This window comes from Pyrus communis, chromosome 13 (genome assembly GCF_041283825.1).
Source record: "Pyrus communis isolate YQ-2024b chromosome 13, ASM4128382v1, whole genome shotgun sequence".
Lineage (NCBI taxonomy): Eukaryota > Viridiplantae > Streptophyta > Magnoliopsida > Rosales > Rosaceae > Pyrus > Pyrus communis.
The window spans coordinates 26,405,436-26,425,417 of NC_142577.1; the positions used below are offsets into that span (position 1 = coordinate 26,405,436).

General features: G+C 38.3%; 3 protein-coding genes and 1 pseudogene across 8 annotated transcripts; 2 read left to right on the plus strand and 2 right to left on the minus strand.

Moving 5' to 3' along the window:
- The first annotated feature begins 2,977 nt into the window (after positions 1-2,977).
- On the plus strand, positions 2,978-6,028 carry LOC137737190 (formin-like protein 4). The gene is made up of 2 exons (XM_068476595.2): positions 2,978-4,309; positions 4,430-6,028. Exons 1-2 carry the CDS (start codon positions 3,171-3,173, stop codon positions 5,745-5,747), a joined length of 2,457 nt encoding a protein of 818 aa, XP_068332696.2. The 5' UTR covers positions 2,978-3,170; the 3' UTR covers positions 5,748-6,028.
- On the minus strand, positions 5,715-9,772 carry LOC137737191 (uncharacterized). 6 transcript variants are annotated; one of them, XR_015954770.1, is made up of 10 exons: positions 9,562-9,772; positions 9,236-9,370; positions 8,333-9,025; positions 7,620-8,204; positions 7,443-7,507; positions 7,228-7,306; positions 7,073-7,144; positions 6,842-6,952; positions 6,022-6,369; positions 5,715-5,935 (listed from the first exon to the last, which is right to left on the minus strand). XR_015954770.1 is itself a non-coding variant. In XM_068476597.2 (9 exons), the coding sequence occupies exons 2-9, from the start codon at positions 9,275-9,277 to the stop codon at positions 6,340-6,342; spliced, it is 1,677 nt and encodes a 558-aa protein (XP_068332698.2). In that variant the 5' UTR covers positions 9,278-9,370; positions 9,562-9,772; the 3' UTR covers positions 5,967-6,339. The 6 variants fall into 6 exon arrangements, 4 of the variants coding, with proteins under 4 accessions (XP_068332698.2, XP_068332697.2, XP_088538635.1 ...); XR_015954769.1 differs by having other exon boundaries at positions 9,523-9,688; XM_068476597.2 differs by lacking the exon at positions 5,715-5,935 and having other exon boundaries at positions 5,967-6,369.
- A 769-nt stretch (positions 9,773-10,541) lies between these two features.
- LOC137736303 (germin-like protein subfamily 1 member 1 pseudogene) lies at positions 10,542-11,550 on the plus strand (annotated as a pseudogene).
- Positions 11,551-13,780: 2,230 nt separating this feature from the next.
- LOC137737793 (putative galacturonosyltransferase-like 9) lies at positions 13,781-15,456 on the minus strand. Its single transcript, XM_068477349.2, has one exon. The coding sequence runs from the start codon at positions 15,214-15,216 to the stop codon at positions 14,044-14,046; it is 1,173 nt and encodes a 390-aa protein (XP_068333450.1). The 5' UTR covers positions 15,217-15,456; the 3' UTR covers positions 13,781-14,043.
- Positions 15,457-19,982: the final 4,526 nt, after the last annotated feature.

The window sequence follows — 19,982 nt, forward strand, 5'->3', positions numbered from 1 at the left end:
GATTTCTTCCAAACCTAATTTGGTAACCATGATTTGAGTGAAGAAACTTGGACACAATTACCTCTAGAAGAACATTTTATTTTTCTGATTAAAAGAGAAAAGAAAAAAACATTTTACTCCTTACGGGTTTGTTCTCATGTGGTTTTGACATTTTGAAAATCGGTTCAATTGTGTTTTTCTTTTTGATATTGAGAAATAAAAGAGAATAATATATGATGGTTAAGACATTTCTCTTTAACTCGTTGCATTTCGAGTTTAAATCATTGCCGCTTCTTTTAGCGTAGAATATCACTTGTAATCAAAAGAGAATAAACCGAAAACCGGTCCGGTGCGTGTCGGTTTTCTTGAAGCAATCTGGCCAAGCACCTTCTTTTAAAATGACCATGCCCCAAGCCTTCAGTCGACTGTCAATCACAAGAAGGCGCATTGCTTGAAGCAAACTGGCCCATGTCACCTATGGCATTACCAAATTGGGCCCTTTTTTCAATCCCTGTCATTAGAAATGGCCTTTAAACCACAATAAACAAACAAGGCCAGTTGTCCCAACCCAAATAAAAGAGAAACATCTAAACATAAAGCCCATGAAAGAAGCATTTGGAGGACCCTAAACCCACAAATTGTGGTAGGATACTAGGAAAGAGTAGCATTTTTCTTTTAAATTTTACGATTATTAGAAGGAGGGAAAGCAGTTTGAAACTATTATAATAATTTAAGAGAAGAAAATTGAAAAGTTTCAAACTCGGTACGTATGGTCATACAGTTGAAAGAATTAAAAGGACTTGTTTGACTCTTTTACCCTTCGAATGACAGAGAATAATTAAATTCACAGGCACGACAACGTCTAAAAAAAACTGCATAGTCTTCAGATGTGAAAAAGCAAATCATTATATAATTTTAGAGATCTTTTCCATAAGTGATCTAACATTTTATTGAATTGGGTGTTCGGTTTCTACCCATGCGTCCCGAGTTAAAACTCTCAATCCTTTGAATTATTGACCTAATTAATTAGTTTCAAAATGATCCAATATATATATATATATATATTTGGTTTCAAAATTCAAATTCATAATATCACCTCTGACCAAAACAAAAGTATTAGTTACCTTAGATGTCATGATTATTCTCACGAATATAAGCTTAAAAAAAGGATTAATTTCACAATTTTCGTTCAGATACAATATTTTAAGCACAAATTTTTTTAGTTTGAGAAACCTTCAAATATTATCGGAATGTTCTTCTTGAAGAATGTATCTCGCTTTTTTGAATATCAACAATACAACCACCAATTCTCCAATAAAAAATCCAATTTTATTTCAAATTTCAAACTTTTTTTTCTTTTTTTTTTCCCCTGGTGGGGGGGGGGGGGGGAGAAATAGTAATAGTAATCAATTTGTGGGGTTTTTTCAACCACTACACACACAGGGTTAAGACAACAACCTCCAAAATAAAATAAAATAAAATAAGCGTTGCTGAAATTAATTTGGTGAGCCACTATTTCTCTAATTTCTTCATGGGGAATGTAATGTGTCAATGAAGTCATCGTCAAAACCTACAATTCCCCATTTCTTCTCCTTAACGTATGAAACCGGGGTCGTTGACCAATTTATCTCGTCGCCTTTTTGGCTTAACGTAGTTTTCAACGCGTCTAAAGTCCGGAACAATAAAAACAACAACAATCTCTTCATGCTTGCTTATTCGAATTATCTTCACATTAACAGATTGATCATTAAAACATATATTTACGTTATGCGATCGATGACGGAGTGCGGAATTATTCAACAGATGGGATAAGCTAAAATTATTATTGTTTTCTAGGCTTCTAGCCTTCAAACTTTCATATGAATCGTGTGTGGTATAAAAGTTTTAGTTTATTACTGTTAAGTTTTAGTATTGGTTAAAGTGATAGAGTTTATTTAACACTTACTAACTCTTACTTTCCCTAAAAATAACTCTAAAATTCGTACTTTTCATTTAATAGGTGGGCTACGACAATTCAAAATTATAAAACAGTCCAAATGATTAGTATCTTTAATCTTAAAAACTAAACTCTCTCTATGTTATACCTACTAAAATTTAATAGTTAGCTCCGTCGGTGCATGCGACAATTGTTATAATTGTTCTTGATGAAAGAAAAATCGCATCATTTATATAAAAAAAATAAAAAAATAAAAAAATAAAAAAAAAACCGCGTCAAAAGCCCAAATGCTTTTCAGCTGTAAAAATTATTGAAGGAAGGAAGGAAGGGATGGGGAATGTTGATAAAGTCTCCCCTTCTGACTTTGTTCGTGGATATTATCATTACGTACAAGATTAACTAATCTCTAATTACTAGGTCAGCAAGATTAAGTAAAAGGTTCAGAATGAGACTTGGGAGTAAACATGTTGGCTTAGCCAACTAAGTTTCACAGCATATTTTGGATTCGCTTCTTAAAAGTCTTTTCGGTTTTGGAAATGAAACTATCGTGACAAAGTCATCAACTAGTCACTTTTTTAGAGTTTATAATAATGAAAGAAGATGGTTTGAACCCGAGACTAGTGACTTAAAGAAAAAAAACTTAACTATTAGAGTAATCTACCACTTACAAAACTAAATTCATTTTTCACTCAAGTTTACCAAGATCTAAAAAATTAAGACCTATCACCCTAAATCTAAGCGATGGAAGCATCGATATCTTTGTATGAATTGGATCCGTTTTCGGAGCCTAGGGATTAATTAATCTGACAATTATAAATTCATAAATATATTAGATAGAAACAAAATTGGGTGATTTACCACTTCCAACAAACCGTCCATAATTTCTGGCTTGAAACAGTAAACCAATCATGTCATTTGTTTAATTAATTTTATGAATTAAAAATCTAATCTTGAATTACTAAAGCGTGGATTTGTAGTTAGTAATGGGATGTAAACTTAATCCAAGTTAGAAACGTCTTTTGAGTGGTTGAATATATATATAAAAGCCCGGGAAGAAATTCTGGAAAAACAAACAGCTAACTACTAACTTTGAAGCTTTCAGCTTTTCATCAACCAAACCCTCCCCAAAAAGCACCACGACAAATCCATACATTAAAGGTTTAGACTTCTTCCATTCAATGTCAACAAATTTACTGAGAGTTCCAACCGATTCAGTTTCCAAAAACCCATCTCTCCAATTTTTCCAAAAAGCTTCATGGCTGCCAGGAATCGGCCATGGATGCTCTCTTGTTTTTTCACTTATGGTTTTTCAATTACTTTTATTATTTTTGTAAATGTAATTCCTTCTTGTCATGGCCAATCCCCTCAAAATATTGAAACTGTCTATCCGTTTACGGCTCCGTCACCCCAAATCCGACCTTCATTGCCTCCCAAAGACTCTCCGCCGCAACCGGAATCACAGCCGCAGCCGGTGCCTTTGCCGCCAAGAAAGTCTGCGTCAAAGAGTCAGATTGCGAAGGCTGCGGCGATCACTGCAGCCTCCACTCTGGTGATTTCCGGGCTGGTTTTCTTTTTTGTGCATAGGTACCTTGTTGCGCGGCGCAAGAGAATTAATGGCGGTAGTTATGATGATGGTGGTGGTGGTGGTGGTGGTGGTGGTAGTGGAGGTTTGCAAGGAGGCCAGCCTCAGCCGGGGCCTCCTGTAGCGGTTCAGAGTGAGTTTTCAAGATATGATGGGAATCTCAAGGGGTTCATTGTTGATGAGAACGGTCTGGACGTGCTTTACTGGAAGAAGCTCGAAGCGATAAACTCGAAGAAGAGTTTTCGAAAGGAGTTGTTTCGAAAAGATGGTGAGGAAGACGAAGGGAGTAGCAGAAGAAGAAGGCGCGAGCCCATACAGGAAGTTCCTCTGCTCAGAGGAAAGTCTTCAACTTCCCACATCAATGATGTACCAGAATTAGTGAGTGATCGAATTCGAAATGGATCAACGGCTCTTAAAGCTATTGAGAAATCAAAAGAACCAGAAGTAGAGCTAACTATTCGATCGTCAAGTCCGCCGCCTTATACTTCCCCACCACCAACGCCACCTCCACCGCCGCCGCCGCCAATGCTGCCTCCTGTCCCGATTGCAAATAAGAAAAGCTCCGCAGCGCTTCCTCCTCCTCCAGCACCGAAAGTTGCAGCTAAGAATGGTCCTGCACCCCCGCCTCCACCCAAAGTGCGGAGTTTGAACGCGTTGTCAAAGCCATCTCCGGGACAGAAAGGTGAACCTGGGGAATCTTCATCAGGAGCAGGAAATGATCAGGTGAAACTGAAGCCCCTGCATTGGGACAAAGTGAACACAAATAATACTCAGGATTCCATGGTGTGGGACAAAATGGATGGTTCATTCAGGTAATGAAGTGATTTCCGCTTGCCATTTTTCTCCTTCTACACACCATTGTTTATTTTGCGTTTCACCGTGTTGTCTTATTGTATTTGGTTTTGAAGTTTCTAAAAGTTTGCTACTCTCAGATTTGATGGTGACCTAATGGAAGCGCTTTTTGGTACGGTTGCCACCAAACGGTTATCCCCCGGAAGAGACAGCAGCCAAGCGAATCCGAGGGGCGCCAACGTCGGTCCATCAGCGCAGATTTGTCTCCTGGACAGCCGGAAGTCCCAGAACAATGCCATTGTCATAAAATCGCTGACGATTTCTCGAAAGGAGCTCCTTGATGCGCTCATGGAGGGCAGAGGTCTCGATGTAGAGACTCTCGAAAAGCTTGTTAGAATTGCTCCAACCGAGGAAGAACAATCCCAAATCCTTGAGTACAGTGGAGACCCTACAAGGCTTGCTGACGCAGAGTTCTTCCTCTACCACATTCTCAAAGCTGTTCCCTCAGCGTTCATTCGATTCAATGCCATGCTCTTCAGATACAACTACGACGAGGAGATTGCTAGCCTCAAGGAGTATGTACAAACACTTGAACTCGGGTGCAAGGAGCTTCGAACACGAGGGCTTTTCATGAAGCTGCTAGAGGCAATTCTCAAGGCTGGAAACCGCATGAATGCAGGAACTTCGAGAGGCAATGCCCAAGCTTTCAACCTCAGTTCTCTTCGAAAGCTATCCGACGTTAGAAGCAGTGATGGGAAAACAACTCTGCTCAATTTCGTTGTGGAAGAAGTGGTGCGATCTGAGGGGAAGCGGTGTGTAATCAACACGAATCATAATTTGAGTCGCAGCAACAGCCAGAGCCATAACAGAAACCCAAGTGCTGAGAATATAAAACCGAAAGAGGAAAGAGAGAGGGAGTACATGACTGTAGGATTGCCCGTGGTTGGAGGCATCAGTGCCGAGTTCTCTAATGTGAAGAAGGCGGCTAGTATAGATCATGACAGCTTCGCAGGGATGTGCTCGGCTCTCACAACCCGTGTGGCGGAAACTAGAGAACTCCTGCTCCAATGCGAGAACGACGGTGGAAGATTCGTTAGGGACACGAAGGGTTTTCTCAAAGCAGCAGAGGAAGAGCTGAAGGTGGTGAGAGAAGAGCAGAAAAGGGTGATGGAGTTGGTGAAGAAAACAACAGAATACTATCAAGCAGGGGCTTCTAAGGATAAAGGGGCTCACCCGTTTCAACTCTTTGTCATAGTTAAAGATTTTCTAGGCATGGTTGATCGAGCATGCGTTGAAATTTCTCGAAATATACAGCAGAAGAAGGCGGTTGCAGCGAGTTTAGGATCATCGTCAGCAGACTCGCCGCCCAGGAACCCCGTAAGGTTCCCGATCTTGCCTAAGAATTTCATGTCAGGAAACTCTAGGAGCACTAACAGTGAATCAGATAATGATTTTTGAATTGGTTTTTTACAGTGTATAGATTACAAAAAGCTCGATTACAATCCGTAAATAGCTTAGTGATTTTTCAACGTTCTATTCCGTAAACTTTCAGCCAATAACTTGCACAGTTCGTCTTCTTCGTCTTTCCCACTAACGATTACAGGCGTTCCATCCACAAATATTTGTTCTTTCAGTTGTTCTTTGGTCTGCAATTTAGGTGTAAACATTTATGATAGATTTACGCAACCAACTTTGGATTTCCATGTAATTATAACAGTTCCAATATTTATACCTTCAAATACAACAATGTGTACGTAGCATTTCTAACTCTGAATACCATTTGGGACAAGCAGGGAATGAAAAGCATGGCCCCGACCTGTCTCTTATCATCTGCATATTATTACTATGCCGTAGATCTGTTCTAGCCATCAAGATATACAGGTTGCGACTCACCATGGTCACTTTGTCATCATCTAAGCGATAATACTTCAGCATGGATCTTCCATGAGAAGGAATTCCGTCATGTATACTTTCCTTCTCGTCTATCCACTGAAGTAGACATGGTTCTTGGAAGATGACGAGTGACCTTGCAGCCGCCTGAATGATTTTTTCACCGATCGGTTTCATTGTTGGAACTCTCCTACACAAGTCATGACAGTTGACATTAGGATACGGAAAGAAACACATAAAATACACAAATCACACCAATAGTTTCAGAAATGCAGTGCAGTAACACATTGTGCAGATTGAAATGCTGGCGTTAAGGCATACACATGCATCTTTCCTTCTTGCATATGTGTATTGAATGTGTTTAGCTCATCATGTTTTTTGCATATGCAAAATGCTAATTAGTTTTTATGCTTGTTCTGAAGTACGCAGCACGCGGGAGGCTGCAAACTTTACGATAAAAAGAACATTAATCCCCAAAACGTTCCCCCTATACTCGACTTTCAAGTGTATTCAGTATTTCAGTGACATAATAAGGAGGAACTTCGTGAAAGACGGATTTATAAGTATCACTAAGATGGATTGTATATAGTCTGGTTCTATTGAAAATATAAATGGAGCAAACAGATCTTATGCCACAACATAAAAACAGAATTGGACTATACCTTTTCTGAAGTACTTTTTGACACTTTTTGCCCCCCATGGACGCATGGCGTAGGTGTAGCCTTAAAATTAAGACTACGTCTGAGCTTTTTTATCTCTGCCTCCTTTTGATCCTATGTCAAGCATACAGTTTCGAGAAATAATTCAACTTTTGCAGGCTATATGACATAATTATATTTAGCACAGGTACAATATTATGCTCCTTAAAAGAATAGTTATTTGTATGATCATACCTTTGACTTCGGTTGGGAGTGTGCTTTCTCCGTCACTTTCGCATTGGATTTCGCCGCCAGTTTCTGTGAAAACTGAAATATATTGCTTAATGAGATTACATATGTATGGTTAATAAATTAAAACAAAAAGAGGTCGGGGGTCTGTTAACGGATACCTCTCTTTTATCTACGCAGTCATCACTTCTCAAGCTAACAGATGACGGAGCGGCCTTAGCAGTTCTTTTATCTAGATATCTATGACAAAAAGAAAAATGTTGCATCGACTATATGAAACATGATAGTATATTATCATGCAGAGACTGATGTTATGCAAGAAGCGCATGCACACAGACTACACAATCAGCAGTCACATATGAGTTTAAGGCTTTACCCTCCATTCTCTTTTGTCAGGGGCACAGAAGTGGAAACCCTTGATTCTTTTCCCTTCGTAGAGAGCTGCTTTTTCAATAGAAATTTTCCAGAAATAAAATTTGACGTTAGATGCTCTGATGCCAACCGAGGTACCCGGTCATCTCTTCAAACGAGAAAATGTACTAAATTGACAAACCTGCTTTGGTGTTGGCCGTTTCTCTTCATTGGAGGGTTGTGGTTGGTTGTAATTGTTTTGAAATGTCTTAAATGCTCGTTTGACGATGTCCTTATCTCCCATATTCTCCATAATGGAAGACTTTCTGGTTGTGGTGGTCACAAAAGCTGAACCAGACATTGTGGGACCGGATTCCAAATTGAGTGACAAGTGCAAACGCTTGGGAGGAACTTCCTTGGTTTCCTCAGTTGAAGGATTTTTGCTCCTAGGAAAAGAGGAAGCAGTGCTCTTCTTTACTGAGGACCGCGATGCAGGTTTTGCGGTAGAGGTTGACAGAGACTTTGACACTCTAGGTGTGGAAGTTGATATAGACTTCGATACTCTAGGGGTGGAAGTTGATATAGGCTTGGACGTTTTAGGGGTCGGAGTTGATATAGGCTTCAACGCTTTAGGGGTCGGAGTTGATATGGGCTTCGATGATTTAGGGGTGGGAGTTGATACAGACTTCGACGCCCTAGGGGCAAATTTCTGTGGTGTTTTGGCTATTGGTGGAACTGGTTTCTTCTTAATGTTTGCCACATTTCTCTCCTTGCTCAATGGAGTAACCTACACAGCAAGAAAATGCAAAAGATATGGAAATCAGACAAGAAACAAACAAGTTCTCGGATTATGAAATAAAGAACATGGCATCTGGAGAAGTTTTGCTAAATAGGTTCAAGAGCTAAGTACTTCACCTTCGGAGATCCCTTCAGAAGATCCAATCTCGGTATTTCCTCTTGCACCTCTTTAACTTCTGGAGCGCTTCCTACATCATTGTCCAAAGTCTTTGGAACCTCCTGTACTCCCTGAGATTCAGCAGGGACATTTTCTACTTCTTTCACCACAACAAGTTCATCCTCCGGATTGTTCAAATCGGGACTATCCGTTCTGCTATCAGATTCTTCTCTCTCTCCCTCAGCCAATGAGCTTGGAAACTCTATGGTGAAAACATCATCCTCCTCGAGATCATCCACATGAGTTTTAATAATCTCGTTGTCGAAATTCGCTTCTTGATCATTTCCTTGGGCATTAATTTTATTGTTGGCCAAATCAATTTCGAAATGCACCTCAGAATCCATCTGATCTCCACTCGTCTGGTCAGATTCCGACCTAAAGGTATCACCATCTCGCAATTGCTTCTCCTGTTCCATCATCTCCTCGGCTTTTCGAGCTGCAACCCTCTTGTAATGAGCTTCAAAGTAAGCCCTTTTCTGGGCCACTGAGCCAGGAGTGGCACATTTCTCCACTTCCTCCAAGTACTTATTCGGCGAAAACGTCGACCATTTCTCCCAAGACAGTGAAGAATCATTCTCAAATCTTCCGAAAGACACCGACACTTCCAGTAGAGGATTTGAACAATTTGAAGCTACCGTCTCCCTCTCAACCACCTGTTTATTTACCCAAAAAACCGAGAATCCAAAACATGTCCTTAAGCAACAACATAGTGGCAAAACCAAATCATGCAAATCTAGCAATTATACAGTGAATCAATCAAAACCCACAAAGCATAATCCTCAAACGACAGCAATTGCAGACAAAATCGAACACATGGGTTATGTCCTTCGACAAATCCAAGGTAGAAACTAGAAAGTGTGTACCTTTTCAGCATCATTGGCAAAATCCACCATTGATTCACCCATGAGTTCTGAAAGAGTTGGAAGTGTTTGAGAGCAACCAGATAGCTAAAAAGCAAGAGCTTTGCCTACCAGCAAGCATGGGGGCACATCACCAATCTATTGGATCACACACACACACGCAAAAGCAATACCAAGAGTGAGAAAAAACCCAGAATATGTACAAAAAAAAAAAAAAAAAAAAAGGTTTAAAATTGTAAGAAGAAAAGAATATAAAAAAATTAAATTAATATTAAATAAAATAAAAAAACCATATCCATGTGTTGTTGTTCTGGTCTTTTTTTTCTCACTTCATATTTTTCACTGTTTGTGGCACTTCTGGGGACTCCAAAAATGATAAAGGCAATCAATCATCAGAACAAGACAATTCCAATTATATGAAGAAAAATTGAAAGGTGGAGATAAAGGCTTGAACTTGCAGATGATGACCCACCAAACACCAATTATTAATTTCCAAGGAAGATTTGGTTTTTACTTAAAAAGGTTGAACAGATTGGGGTCTTTCTTTTTCTCAACTACATGTGGATTAATGTCTGAATGGGAGGATTAATTAGTGGGAAAATAGAGATTAATTGGATAATTTCGAAGGTTTTTATTATTTGGTGAAATAATTATGAAGGCTCAACAAATAAGAGCGGGCGTGTTGAATCAGCAAAGATATGAGTGGTTTACCCATCTTAACTAAATGTTTTTGGTAGGAACAAACACTTTTTTTATTCATACATGTGATTCTATTTATTTATGGCTCGTTTTTTGAACTGCTTTTAATATAATTGAAGGTGTTTTTAAAATCAATTTTTAGTAAAAATACAAATAAAATTTAAAAAAAAAATAATTAAAAGTGTTTCTTAACAAAAGCATATGACTGGTTCTTCTTGCAAAGACTTTAACTCATTTTGCATTCCAGAAACATTTTATCTAAAAGCAACAGTCATTTTAAAAACATTTTTAAACGAAGTTTTACTTTTTTAATAGACCCATACTAGAGAGGGAATTGAACTCAGTCATAAAATATGTCATCAATAATTTCTTGAGATCATTATTTATAGGAGTTGAATTTGAGAGACACCCAAGAGGTTCCAAGAAGTGATAAAAAATAGATGGACCGCTTGTGAGAGTGAAAGAGCACTACAGAATAAAGACGTGATAGTTAAAGTTACATGTGACAGGTTTAAACTTCAAAAGCTTCTAAGCACTCAACACCTTCAATTTCTTGTCTCTATCTACTTTAGGTTGTATATGGTACCCTCACAACTAAACAATACTAAGAATGCAGGTGACGCTTTACCGCATTAACATAAAGTAATTATATTTATGCATTCTAGTGCGAATTTGATCTCCATCTTCCTCCTCTCCCTTGATGTTTTGCATCATTAACCTTTCTAGGCCTTTTATCTCCGACTATGATTTTCTTCCTCCTAACTTGCCTTGTATTTTCCTCCTACAATACCCCTAAGCTACTCAATCCCCTCCCCCAAATCCGACCCGGATCTGGTACAAGATTACTGCGTAGCTGATCCGAAAACCCCTCAGACGTTTTTCCCCAATGGTGCACCATGCATTGACCCAAACCTAGCAACGTCTTCCCACTTCACCACATCAGTCCTAACCAAACCGGGGCAGCACAAAAGCCAACCCGTTCGGGTTCAACGTGACCCTCACCAACTGGTTCAATCTACCTGGGCTTAACACCATGGGCCTGACATAGCAGCCTATGGGATTGTGCCACCTCACTTGCACCCAAGGGACTCCGAAGTCACAACCTGCCTCAATGGCTTGCTTCTTGTGGGCTTTGTGGACACTTCAAACAGAGTCTTTACCCCAACTACTGAAGCCTGGTGAGTCATTTGTGTTCCCCAAAGGTCTGATACATTTTCTGTACAACTAGGACTTGGTGGCTCCACCTGTGGCCTTGGCCGAGCTCAGTAGCCAAAACCCGGATTTAGATCCTCTCCAGATCCCCTCACTTGGGATCCCGAGGATCAATGCATAGTAACCGTTCATCAAAGATCATGCAGCTATAATTTTTTCTTTTTTTATATATTTTTCACGTAAAATGAGGCTGCTGTACTTTTAAAAATATAAAAAACATTCAATTGTGGTCGCATGATCTTTGATGAACGATTATTATGCATTGATCCCCGGGATCCCCAGTAAAGAGATCTGGAGATGATCTAAATCCCCAAAACCCTGGTGCACAGATTGTGTCACTTGCGACATTCACATCCAAACCTTTCAATCCTAATTGGGAAAAAAGAACCTCGAAGTTGATTTTGTAGAATAGTTGCGAAACGTGAGTAGCCAATAAACCGAATGTTGTGCCGGTTGCTCACTATCCATTCACATCCTGTAACTATCCTACCTTGGAAAATAAAATCCCTATTGATCATACCAAGCGCAAATATTTTTTTACTGAAAAATATCATGAATTCAAATTTCGCGCACGATTTGAGAAAACGCAAGAAAATGTGAAGCATTTGTAGGAATTAAAAAAAATGAAGTGATTGGATCCCAGCTCATACGACTGTGCTCACTGCTGCTGCAGTAACAAGTGGTTTTATGCCATGCATCTTTGTCGGGAATTTTTCCAGCTTTCATCACTAGGTCTAGGTCTCTATCCAAGGTTTTGTCACCATTAGGTAACTTACAAATAATTACTTAGGTGATAAAAAACGTGTGGTAATAACTTGATTCCCCATGGTAAAAATAATCAAATCCTTATCTCGGACTGGGATTTTTTCCGAATCCCTTCCATCCTGATCCTTCAGATCCTTCAATTGTAAAAATAATCAAATCCTTATCTCGGACTGAGATTTTTTCCGAATCCCTTCCGTCCTGATCCTTCAGATCCTTCAATTCTAGAGAGAGAGAGAGAGAGAGAGAGAGAGAGAGAGAGAGAGAGAGATGAATAGGAGAAGGTGAACAAGAAATAAGATGGAAGAAAATGAATCGAAGAATGTGAGGATGGAAGAAGATGAACATGAATAAGTGAAGGTGAACATGGTATTAATTCGTGACCGTTCGATTTTCGGTTGAACAGACATGATTTAAGGATTGGAGTAGAAGGATCCGAAGAGGATCTTATTCCCTTATGCTCATCATTTCATATCCCAACCAAAGGTCCACTTCCTTGTGAGTGGATCATTAAACTCATTGGGTTTATAATGGTTACTAATTTGCCAGGTACATCGAACAATCCTACATGGCTTAACTGTCAAACGTCAAACACATGAATTTTTAAGTATCAGAACGCCAAAAATAATTGTTATTCCTAACTTATCATATATTGACATACGTTTTAGATCATGCGTATAATATTATATAATTAGTTTAAAACACTAGCATCTTCGCGTCCCAATCACAGTGGTAGGTAAGTTCTTTCCCTTTCATCACTAGAATGCATTTGAATTAAAAGTCGAAATTTCCCAAGCTAAAAAAAAGAGTTGAAATGAAAAAGTCCAAATTAAAGAATAGAAGGTTCAACCAAACTTGATGATGTGAGGAAAATATAGGGGAAGAGAAGGGCACTTGGCAGCTTATTGGCATCATGACATGATACGTGGTCAAGAATTGTTGCAAACTACCCATTTTATTGTCTTTTCTTGACGCATATCATCCACCTGAAACCGAGTGAGTTTTGCACTAGAGTTTAAGCCCCTGCTCCTACTCTTAGCCACCCAATTAAATAACGGAAATAGATTGTCTACCCTCTTATTTCCATACTCTTTTTATGTCATCCTATAATGTGTGATCACGGTTAAGTCACGTCAACATTTTATTTTAATTTTTTATAGAAATAATAAAACAAAAAGTAATAGGAATATAAAATGTTGACGTGGCTTAACTGTGACCATACAAACAGAAGAGGATGAGAAGAGTATGGAAATGGAAGAGCAAACAATCCACCTCCTTAAATAACTTGACAATATGGATTATTAAAATATAAAAATGGTGACATCAAACCAGCAATGCTCGTTATTTTATAAGTTTCGGAAGAGAAACATCTATCGAACAAATACCCCAAAATTAAAAATTAATAAACCCCACAAATGGTAAGAAAATGTGAGTTGTACAAATACCAAAGTAAATTAAAAATAAATAAATACTACTGGGTGGAAATTGAAAATAATATGGAGTGGAGTGTGGAGCAAACTTAGCAGCACTTAAGATGCCAAAAGTCGGATTTTTAAGTCAAAGTAATTAGTTTAGAACACCAACTCAGTTTTTAAGTAATCACACATTATTAGGGATTAGTTGGAACGCCAATCGATTTTTAAGTCAATCACATGCTGTCAAGGATAGTTCGAAAATACCGTCAAAATGACATCCCAGCAACGCTCCCAAGAGAGCCCCGTGAACCCATTGAGCTGTAACACATTGGTTTCACTGTCTACACTGTCATTCAGATTCTCAGGCCACTTTCAGAATTTGCAATTATTGAGAGACAAGGCGACAGAAAATGCATATATTTGGGAAAAATAAAAATTGGAAGTTTTGAAGCGGAGGAAGGAAGAAGAAGAAGCGCATGATATTTGAGATGATAACATTCTCTCCTCTTTGGGACCCAGAAATTGAAAATTGGATCTCATCACACACGTCAAATCCGCCGAGGAAATTCCAGAAACAAGAAAAAGAGAAATTCAGACTGACGAACAATCCATGAATTTTCCGCTCACAGTTTCACCTAAAATTCAATCAATCTGTACAAAATCGCTATCAAAAGAATGTCTGAATCAACAATGTATGAAAGAATTATCATAAACCGCGTCATCTCACGACAAATAGCTCGAAAACAAGATCAATGTAGATGCAGAGATCGACGATAAGGATTGAAACTTCGCCGGGTTGTGGTGGTGGATCGGCTTGTAAAGATCGTAAGGCTCCCAGAGGTGGTCCAGCGGGCACGGGTTTTTGGATTCGATTCTGACCCACGGCTTTCCCTTGCCGCTCCAATGGAGGAGGCTGACCGGACCCGGGTGCAGAGACCGGCAGCTGCCTCTGACATTGTCGCCGCCGAGGCCGTGCTGGTTCCACCGGTGGTCTATGGCCTCCACGTTGCCGGCGAAGACGAGTAGGAACGGCGGCAGAGAACCCAGCTCGTAAATCCTTCGCTTTCTCTGTAATTCCATCCAGTTCTCGATCCTCTTTCGGTAATTTCCCTCCCTCCACCTCACCAGGTCCATCACCATCACACCGGTGTTGAAATAGCAGGGGTTTCTTGAGGAAAAAACCCGGGAGAGAACCGGGTCGGACCAGAACCCGTCGGTGAAGTACTTGGTAAAGTTGGCGTGGCAGTACTCCGGGGCTCCGATGACCCGCGACCCGGTGAGCGAAATGTTCCAAAGCTTGTGAATGTCGTCGACCACCAGTAAATCGGAGTCCAAGTAAATGACCCGGTCCACGCACCGGCCCAAAATGTCGCCCAGGTAATTTCTCGCGTAGTTGAGCGGGTTCTCGAGCGCCTGCCGAATCGACGACGAGATGAGATTAATGACGGTGTCCTCCCGGAAGATGTAGACCTTGAAATTAAGCGAGGGAAAGGTGGATCGGACGAGTTGGGTCAGGACCCGGGGACTCGCGGGGTCGAACTCGGCTGCGATGAAGTGGAAAAAGACATTTTCCGGGCAAGAAGCGTGCTTGATGACGGAGTGCACGGCAGCTACCGACCCCCGGAGGTACTCGGAGTCGAGAGTCATGGCGATGTGAACCAGCGACGGGTCGCAGGAGGACACCATTTCCCGGTTCAACGAAACGGCGCATTCGGCGCCGTTTCGGTAGTCGGGGGCTTCGGAGAATCGGGCCCAGGCGGCGGAGCCCAGTTCGAAGGCATCACCGCCGTCGATCGCCCTTGTCGGGAATGAGCGAGTCCCGATGCAGAAGGGGGGGAAGAGGAGGGAGATACTGGAGACGAACAAAACGGCGGCGTACAGCCGGAATGGGAGCATTGCTCGCCGCTTTTCGTGGTGGGGGTTTCGTATTGTGTATTCTTGCTGGGTTTATGGTGGGGTTTCTTGCTGGGTTTATGAGAAATCGAAGAGAGTGATGGAGTAACAGAAATGGTGGGTGCGGGGTGTCTGGATGTGTCCGGGTGGAGGATGAGAGATAGTTATTATAGAGAGAAGAAAGAGACGGTTGTGGGAGATTTGCAAATTTTCACTAATTAAGTAAGTATTACCCAATTAATTAGACACTTCAAATGCAATCAAATCTTAACAATCCCAATTTCTGAAATTACAGAAACAAAAAAATTAAAATTAAAAATTGCAAAGGAAAATGAAAAGTGAGAAATGCCAAACGCGGAGATATGGACACACGGACACACAGCGTAGAAAAAGGTTTTTATTATTTTACTATTTACCGTCCTCCCTCCCTCGGTCCTCTCCGTAATCGCTGGTAAGTACTAATAGTTTTTTTTTTTTTTTTGGGGTTTTGTTAAATTAACTATTGATAAAATTTAAATTTACGCTATCATGTAAAGGTTCAACTATTTACCGTAAATACTAAATAGTTTGATGGCTTTCTATTTTTCGTTTTCTAGGTAAAAAAATAAATTCTATTTTTACTAAAACACGTCGGAAAATTGAAAAAATGGGAGGGATTTAGGAAAAATATGTGCATGAATGTAAACTTCCTAAAATAATTATATTCCTTTTTTTTGGTGAATCGGGATTAGTGAAAATTAATATGCATTTAATTGAAAGAAATAAAATAAAAGAAGAAGGAAGGGTTGGGATTTGGTTTCAAAATTGATGGTATATTGGGGACTGAGATTGATTCATCAATGTGCATTTAATCTACTTCATCAGAATCAGAAGCCTTTTTCATTCATGACCAAACATGCCTCAAACCTCCTGTCAATAGAATTAATATTCATTTTAAAAAATAATATTCATTTCCATTTATTATAGATTCATTTTTTTTATTCTAACAATTAGGAAATGCGATGATCTATTTTAAACTGAGTGATGATATTCATATCATATTTTTGTACCACATTTTTATACCACCTTAGGTGACATCTAATGTGGATAGCCACATCATTTGAAAAATTTGCAAAACCTAAGGAAAAAAAAGGAGAAAAACTCATTATATACCACAATCATCATTTAATTAACTAGTTTTTCTTAATTATTAGTTTATTAAATAATGAACTAAATTTAAAAATCTGATTAATTCAAATGATGTGGTTGTCCACATCAAATATCACCTAAAGTGATATAAAAATATGGTATGAATAACATTACTCTTTTAAATTGTACTTTGTTTGATTTGAGAAACCTCCAGATGTTATACGAAATACCCTCTACCAAGATAAATCTTTGGAATTCAGTTTGATGTCAATATATTGGTTTTTTTTTTTTTTTTTTTTTTTTGAAGAAATCAATATATTGGTTTTGAAGAAAAAAACAATATTAATTTACATAGGGGGTGACTAAAACACAAGTGCAAGCGCGGGTAAGCAGATACATTTATTTATTTTTTGTTCAGAGATAAACTTTATTGATAGAAGAAGATATTACTAGAGATAAACATAAAAACAAGTTGCAAGTAGGCCAAAGGGCAAAGAAGTCCAAGCAAAGCACATGATTACTCAATTCGTTGACACAAATCCCCACCAACATAAGAGATGCTTTGTTGCCTTATTGGTCTAACTCACATTTCTCATTCATACCATGTTTTTGTATCACATTTTCATACCATCTTAGGCAGCATTTGATGTGGACAGCCACATCACTTGAATTAATCAGATTTTTAAATTTAGTTCATTATTTAATAAATTAATAATTAAGAAAAACTAGTTAATTAAATGATGACTGTGGTATACGAGGAGTCTTTCTCATTTTTTTCCTTGGATTTTGCAAATTTTTCAAATGATGTAGTTGTCCATATTAGATGTCACTTAAGATAATATAAAAATGTGGTATAAAAACATGATATGGATAACATTACGTTTACGGATGCCTAACTAGAACAGCTCACACATGGTAAGACATGTGCGTGATTTTGAAGAACCAAAATACAATGAATCCAAACTCTATTGGGAGATGCCATACAAATAGTAAAATATTTGAATGTCACGGTTACATCATCACATAATACTCATAATTTAAGTAATATTCATGAATAAACGACATAGTTAATAAAACTACAGTAAAAAAGCGACAAATACACAAGAGAAAAAAAAAACTTTTTCTAATTGGACGCCGCTACCTAAGTTCCGTTTTCCTTTTTCTGTCACGCGTACAACTGTACATCAAAGTTAACGATTATATGTGAATAAAAGAATTAGCAAATAGCAAAGAAATGACCTTGTAAACGAAAAAAGATATCAGGTCAGAGAAAGCAGCAAAAAGTACGGGTGGACAGCTGGGCAACTTGGGGCGAGGGTGAGAGGGTGGAGAAATTTTTTATTGTGATTGGAATAGATGCTATATTACATATTTTTACATAAATGATGAAATTTTTTATTTTTTAAATTATTAACTTTTTAACGTTTATATTCTACTATTAATACGTGATGTATTCCTCACTTTGTGTTTCAATTATATTGAAAAATCTCACTGAGGGTGACAGCGAGGGTGAGGCATTCACGTACCCTCATTATTTTTGTTGTTGCCAATTAGGAACAAGCTATACTCTTTGTTGGCTCCCACCGCCCGAATGCCAGCTGTTTCTTCTCGCTGGCGGCTACGTTCAGCCTGGCAACTTTGCCCCATGGTGTCTCTTTACTGCCTCTTTCGAAGCTTATGGACCACGTGCCCCGACGTGCTCCCACTACCAAGTAGACTAGTGGACTTTCTATTTCCCGTTTTCTCCCTTCTGTTTTTATCTTTTTCTGGTTAATTTTCTTCTTTTCTGTATTAATCGTCCGGAATATGCTACGGGATATCAACTTTATTGAGTTATAACTTGTTTGGAAATACTTTTAAAATGATTGAAAGTGTTTTTAGTGAAAATATTTTTAGAACTAATTCTTAGTAAAAATGCAAATAAAACCTACAAAAAAAAAAAAACACTTAAAGTGCTTTTAGAACTCAAAAATATTTTCTCTAAAAACGCTTTCAACTATTTTAAAAGCACATCTAAACGAGTTCTTACTCAAATGGGAGAAATATTCAATTCTCAAATGGTAATGAATCTGATTATATGTTATATTTTTGTCCCATTATTAATTTAGACACTTAGGGGGTGTAGTCAAATTATGATTTGATAGGATTTCACAGGATTTTAATAGATTTTAAAATCAGAGTGCAGTCAATCAAGATTTTGAAAGAGGATTTTAAAAGACTTTAAAATCATAGTGTAGTCAAATTAGTATTTGAGATAATTTTAAAAATACATCCAAATCCATGGATAGTCAATATAGATTTTGATAGGGATTTTTAAAGTGATTATAAATCTAGGCGTATTAAAAAAAATCAAGGATTTGACAGTACTTCATTAAGTTGTGGATTTTGTTGGATTTGTGAGCACAAATATACATAACCAAGAGAAAAAAGAATCTCACCTCAACCCCTAGGATTTCCAATTCAACTTATTCACATTTTATCACTCCCTTCTTTCCTCTCTCACTCCTCTCCCAAACACTATCGGGTTGTAACAGAATCTCACGGAACTCTTACCACCCATAGATTTGATTTTTATGACTTGGATTATGGGAATTGGATGAAGAGGTGTGTTTAGTTGGTGGGTGGTGGGTATTTGAAAAAAGAGCAGTGGGGTTTGTTTAGTTATGGTGAATTGGGTCCTCCAGGTTTGATAAAAAGCGCAAGAGGGTTTTTGGAGTGGGAGAATGGGACAGAAGAAGCTGAAGCGTGGAGGAGGGAGTCAGAAGACGAAGAAGGCCTTAAAAGACCACGGGGTCTGTGTTGGAGATGATGATAATTAACTTATTTCTGAAATATCTCAAAGAAATTTCATGACATTTAAATAAGCAAATGGTTTTATATTGAATTGAATATTTGCGATGATGGTCTATGAATCTAGACTTACAAACTAAATGGTTCGGATCGTTAACGTTTGATGCAGAGTGGATCTCCCAACTAATTCCCTTTTTCTTTTTTTTTAAATGAAAATCCCTTCTTCTTTTTTTTTTTTTTATAAGAAAAAAATTAAATTAAAAGGAGAATCCTCTAATACAACCATAACCAATACAGTCAAATCGAAAAACTTGGAAGGCTGAAGGGGGAAGACAATGATCCAAAAAATAGGGATTCGAAATCGAAACCACCACGTCAGCTAGACTATCAGCCATAAAATTAGCTTTTCTAAAAACAAGAAAAAATCCCTTATATTAAGGGTCTGCATTACCAATAGTTCTTAATATTGCGTCATACCAACTAGCGATTGATCTAAATCAAAATATCTTTGGTTTAATAAAAAGTGACACTTCTTAATATTCCCCACCTATATATTTTGACGCATGAGATACTTATGTCACATTGCATAAGATATTACTTACAAAATTTTAATATTTTCATCTTTATATAGCCCAATGAAGTCGAACAAGAAAATGTCAGGGCACAGGGAAGAATGGGTGTGTGAATCATACACTATGATCATCTAAAAATATTTTACAATGCAACAACACGATGTGACAAATTTCACTTTCAATTTCCTTTCTAAGTATTAATCGTTTCTTTTAATTGTTTTGAGGTGGAGTCACATGATTTGTGCACACCCTAAACGACTACTTATTTAAACTTTATGT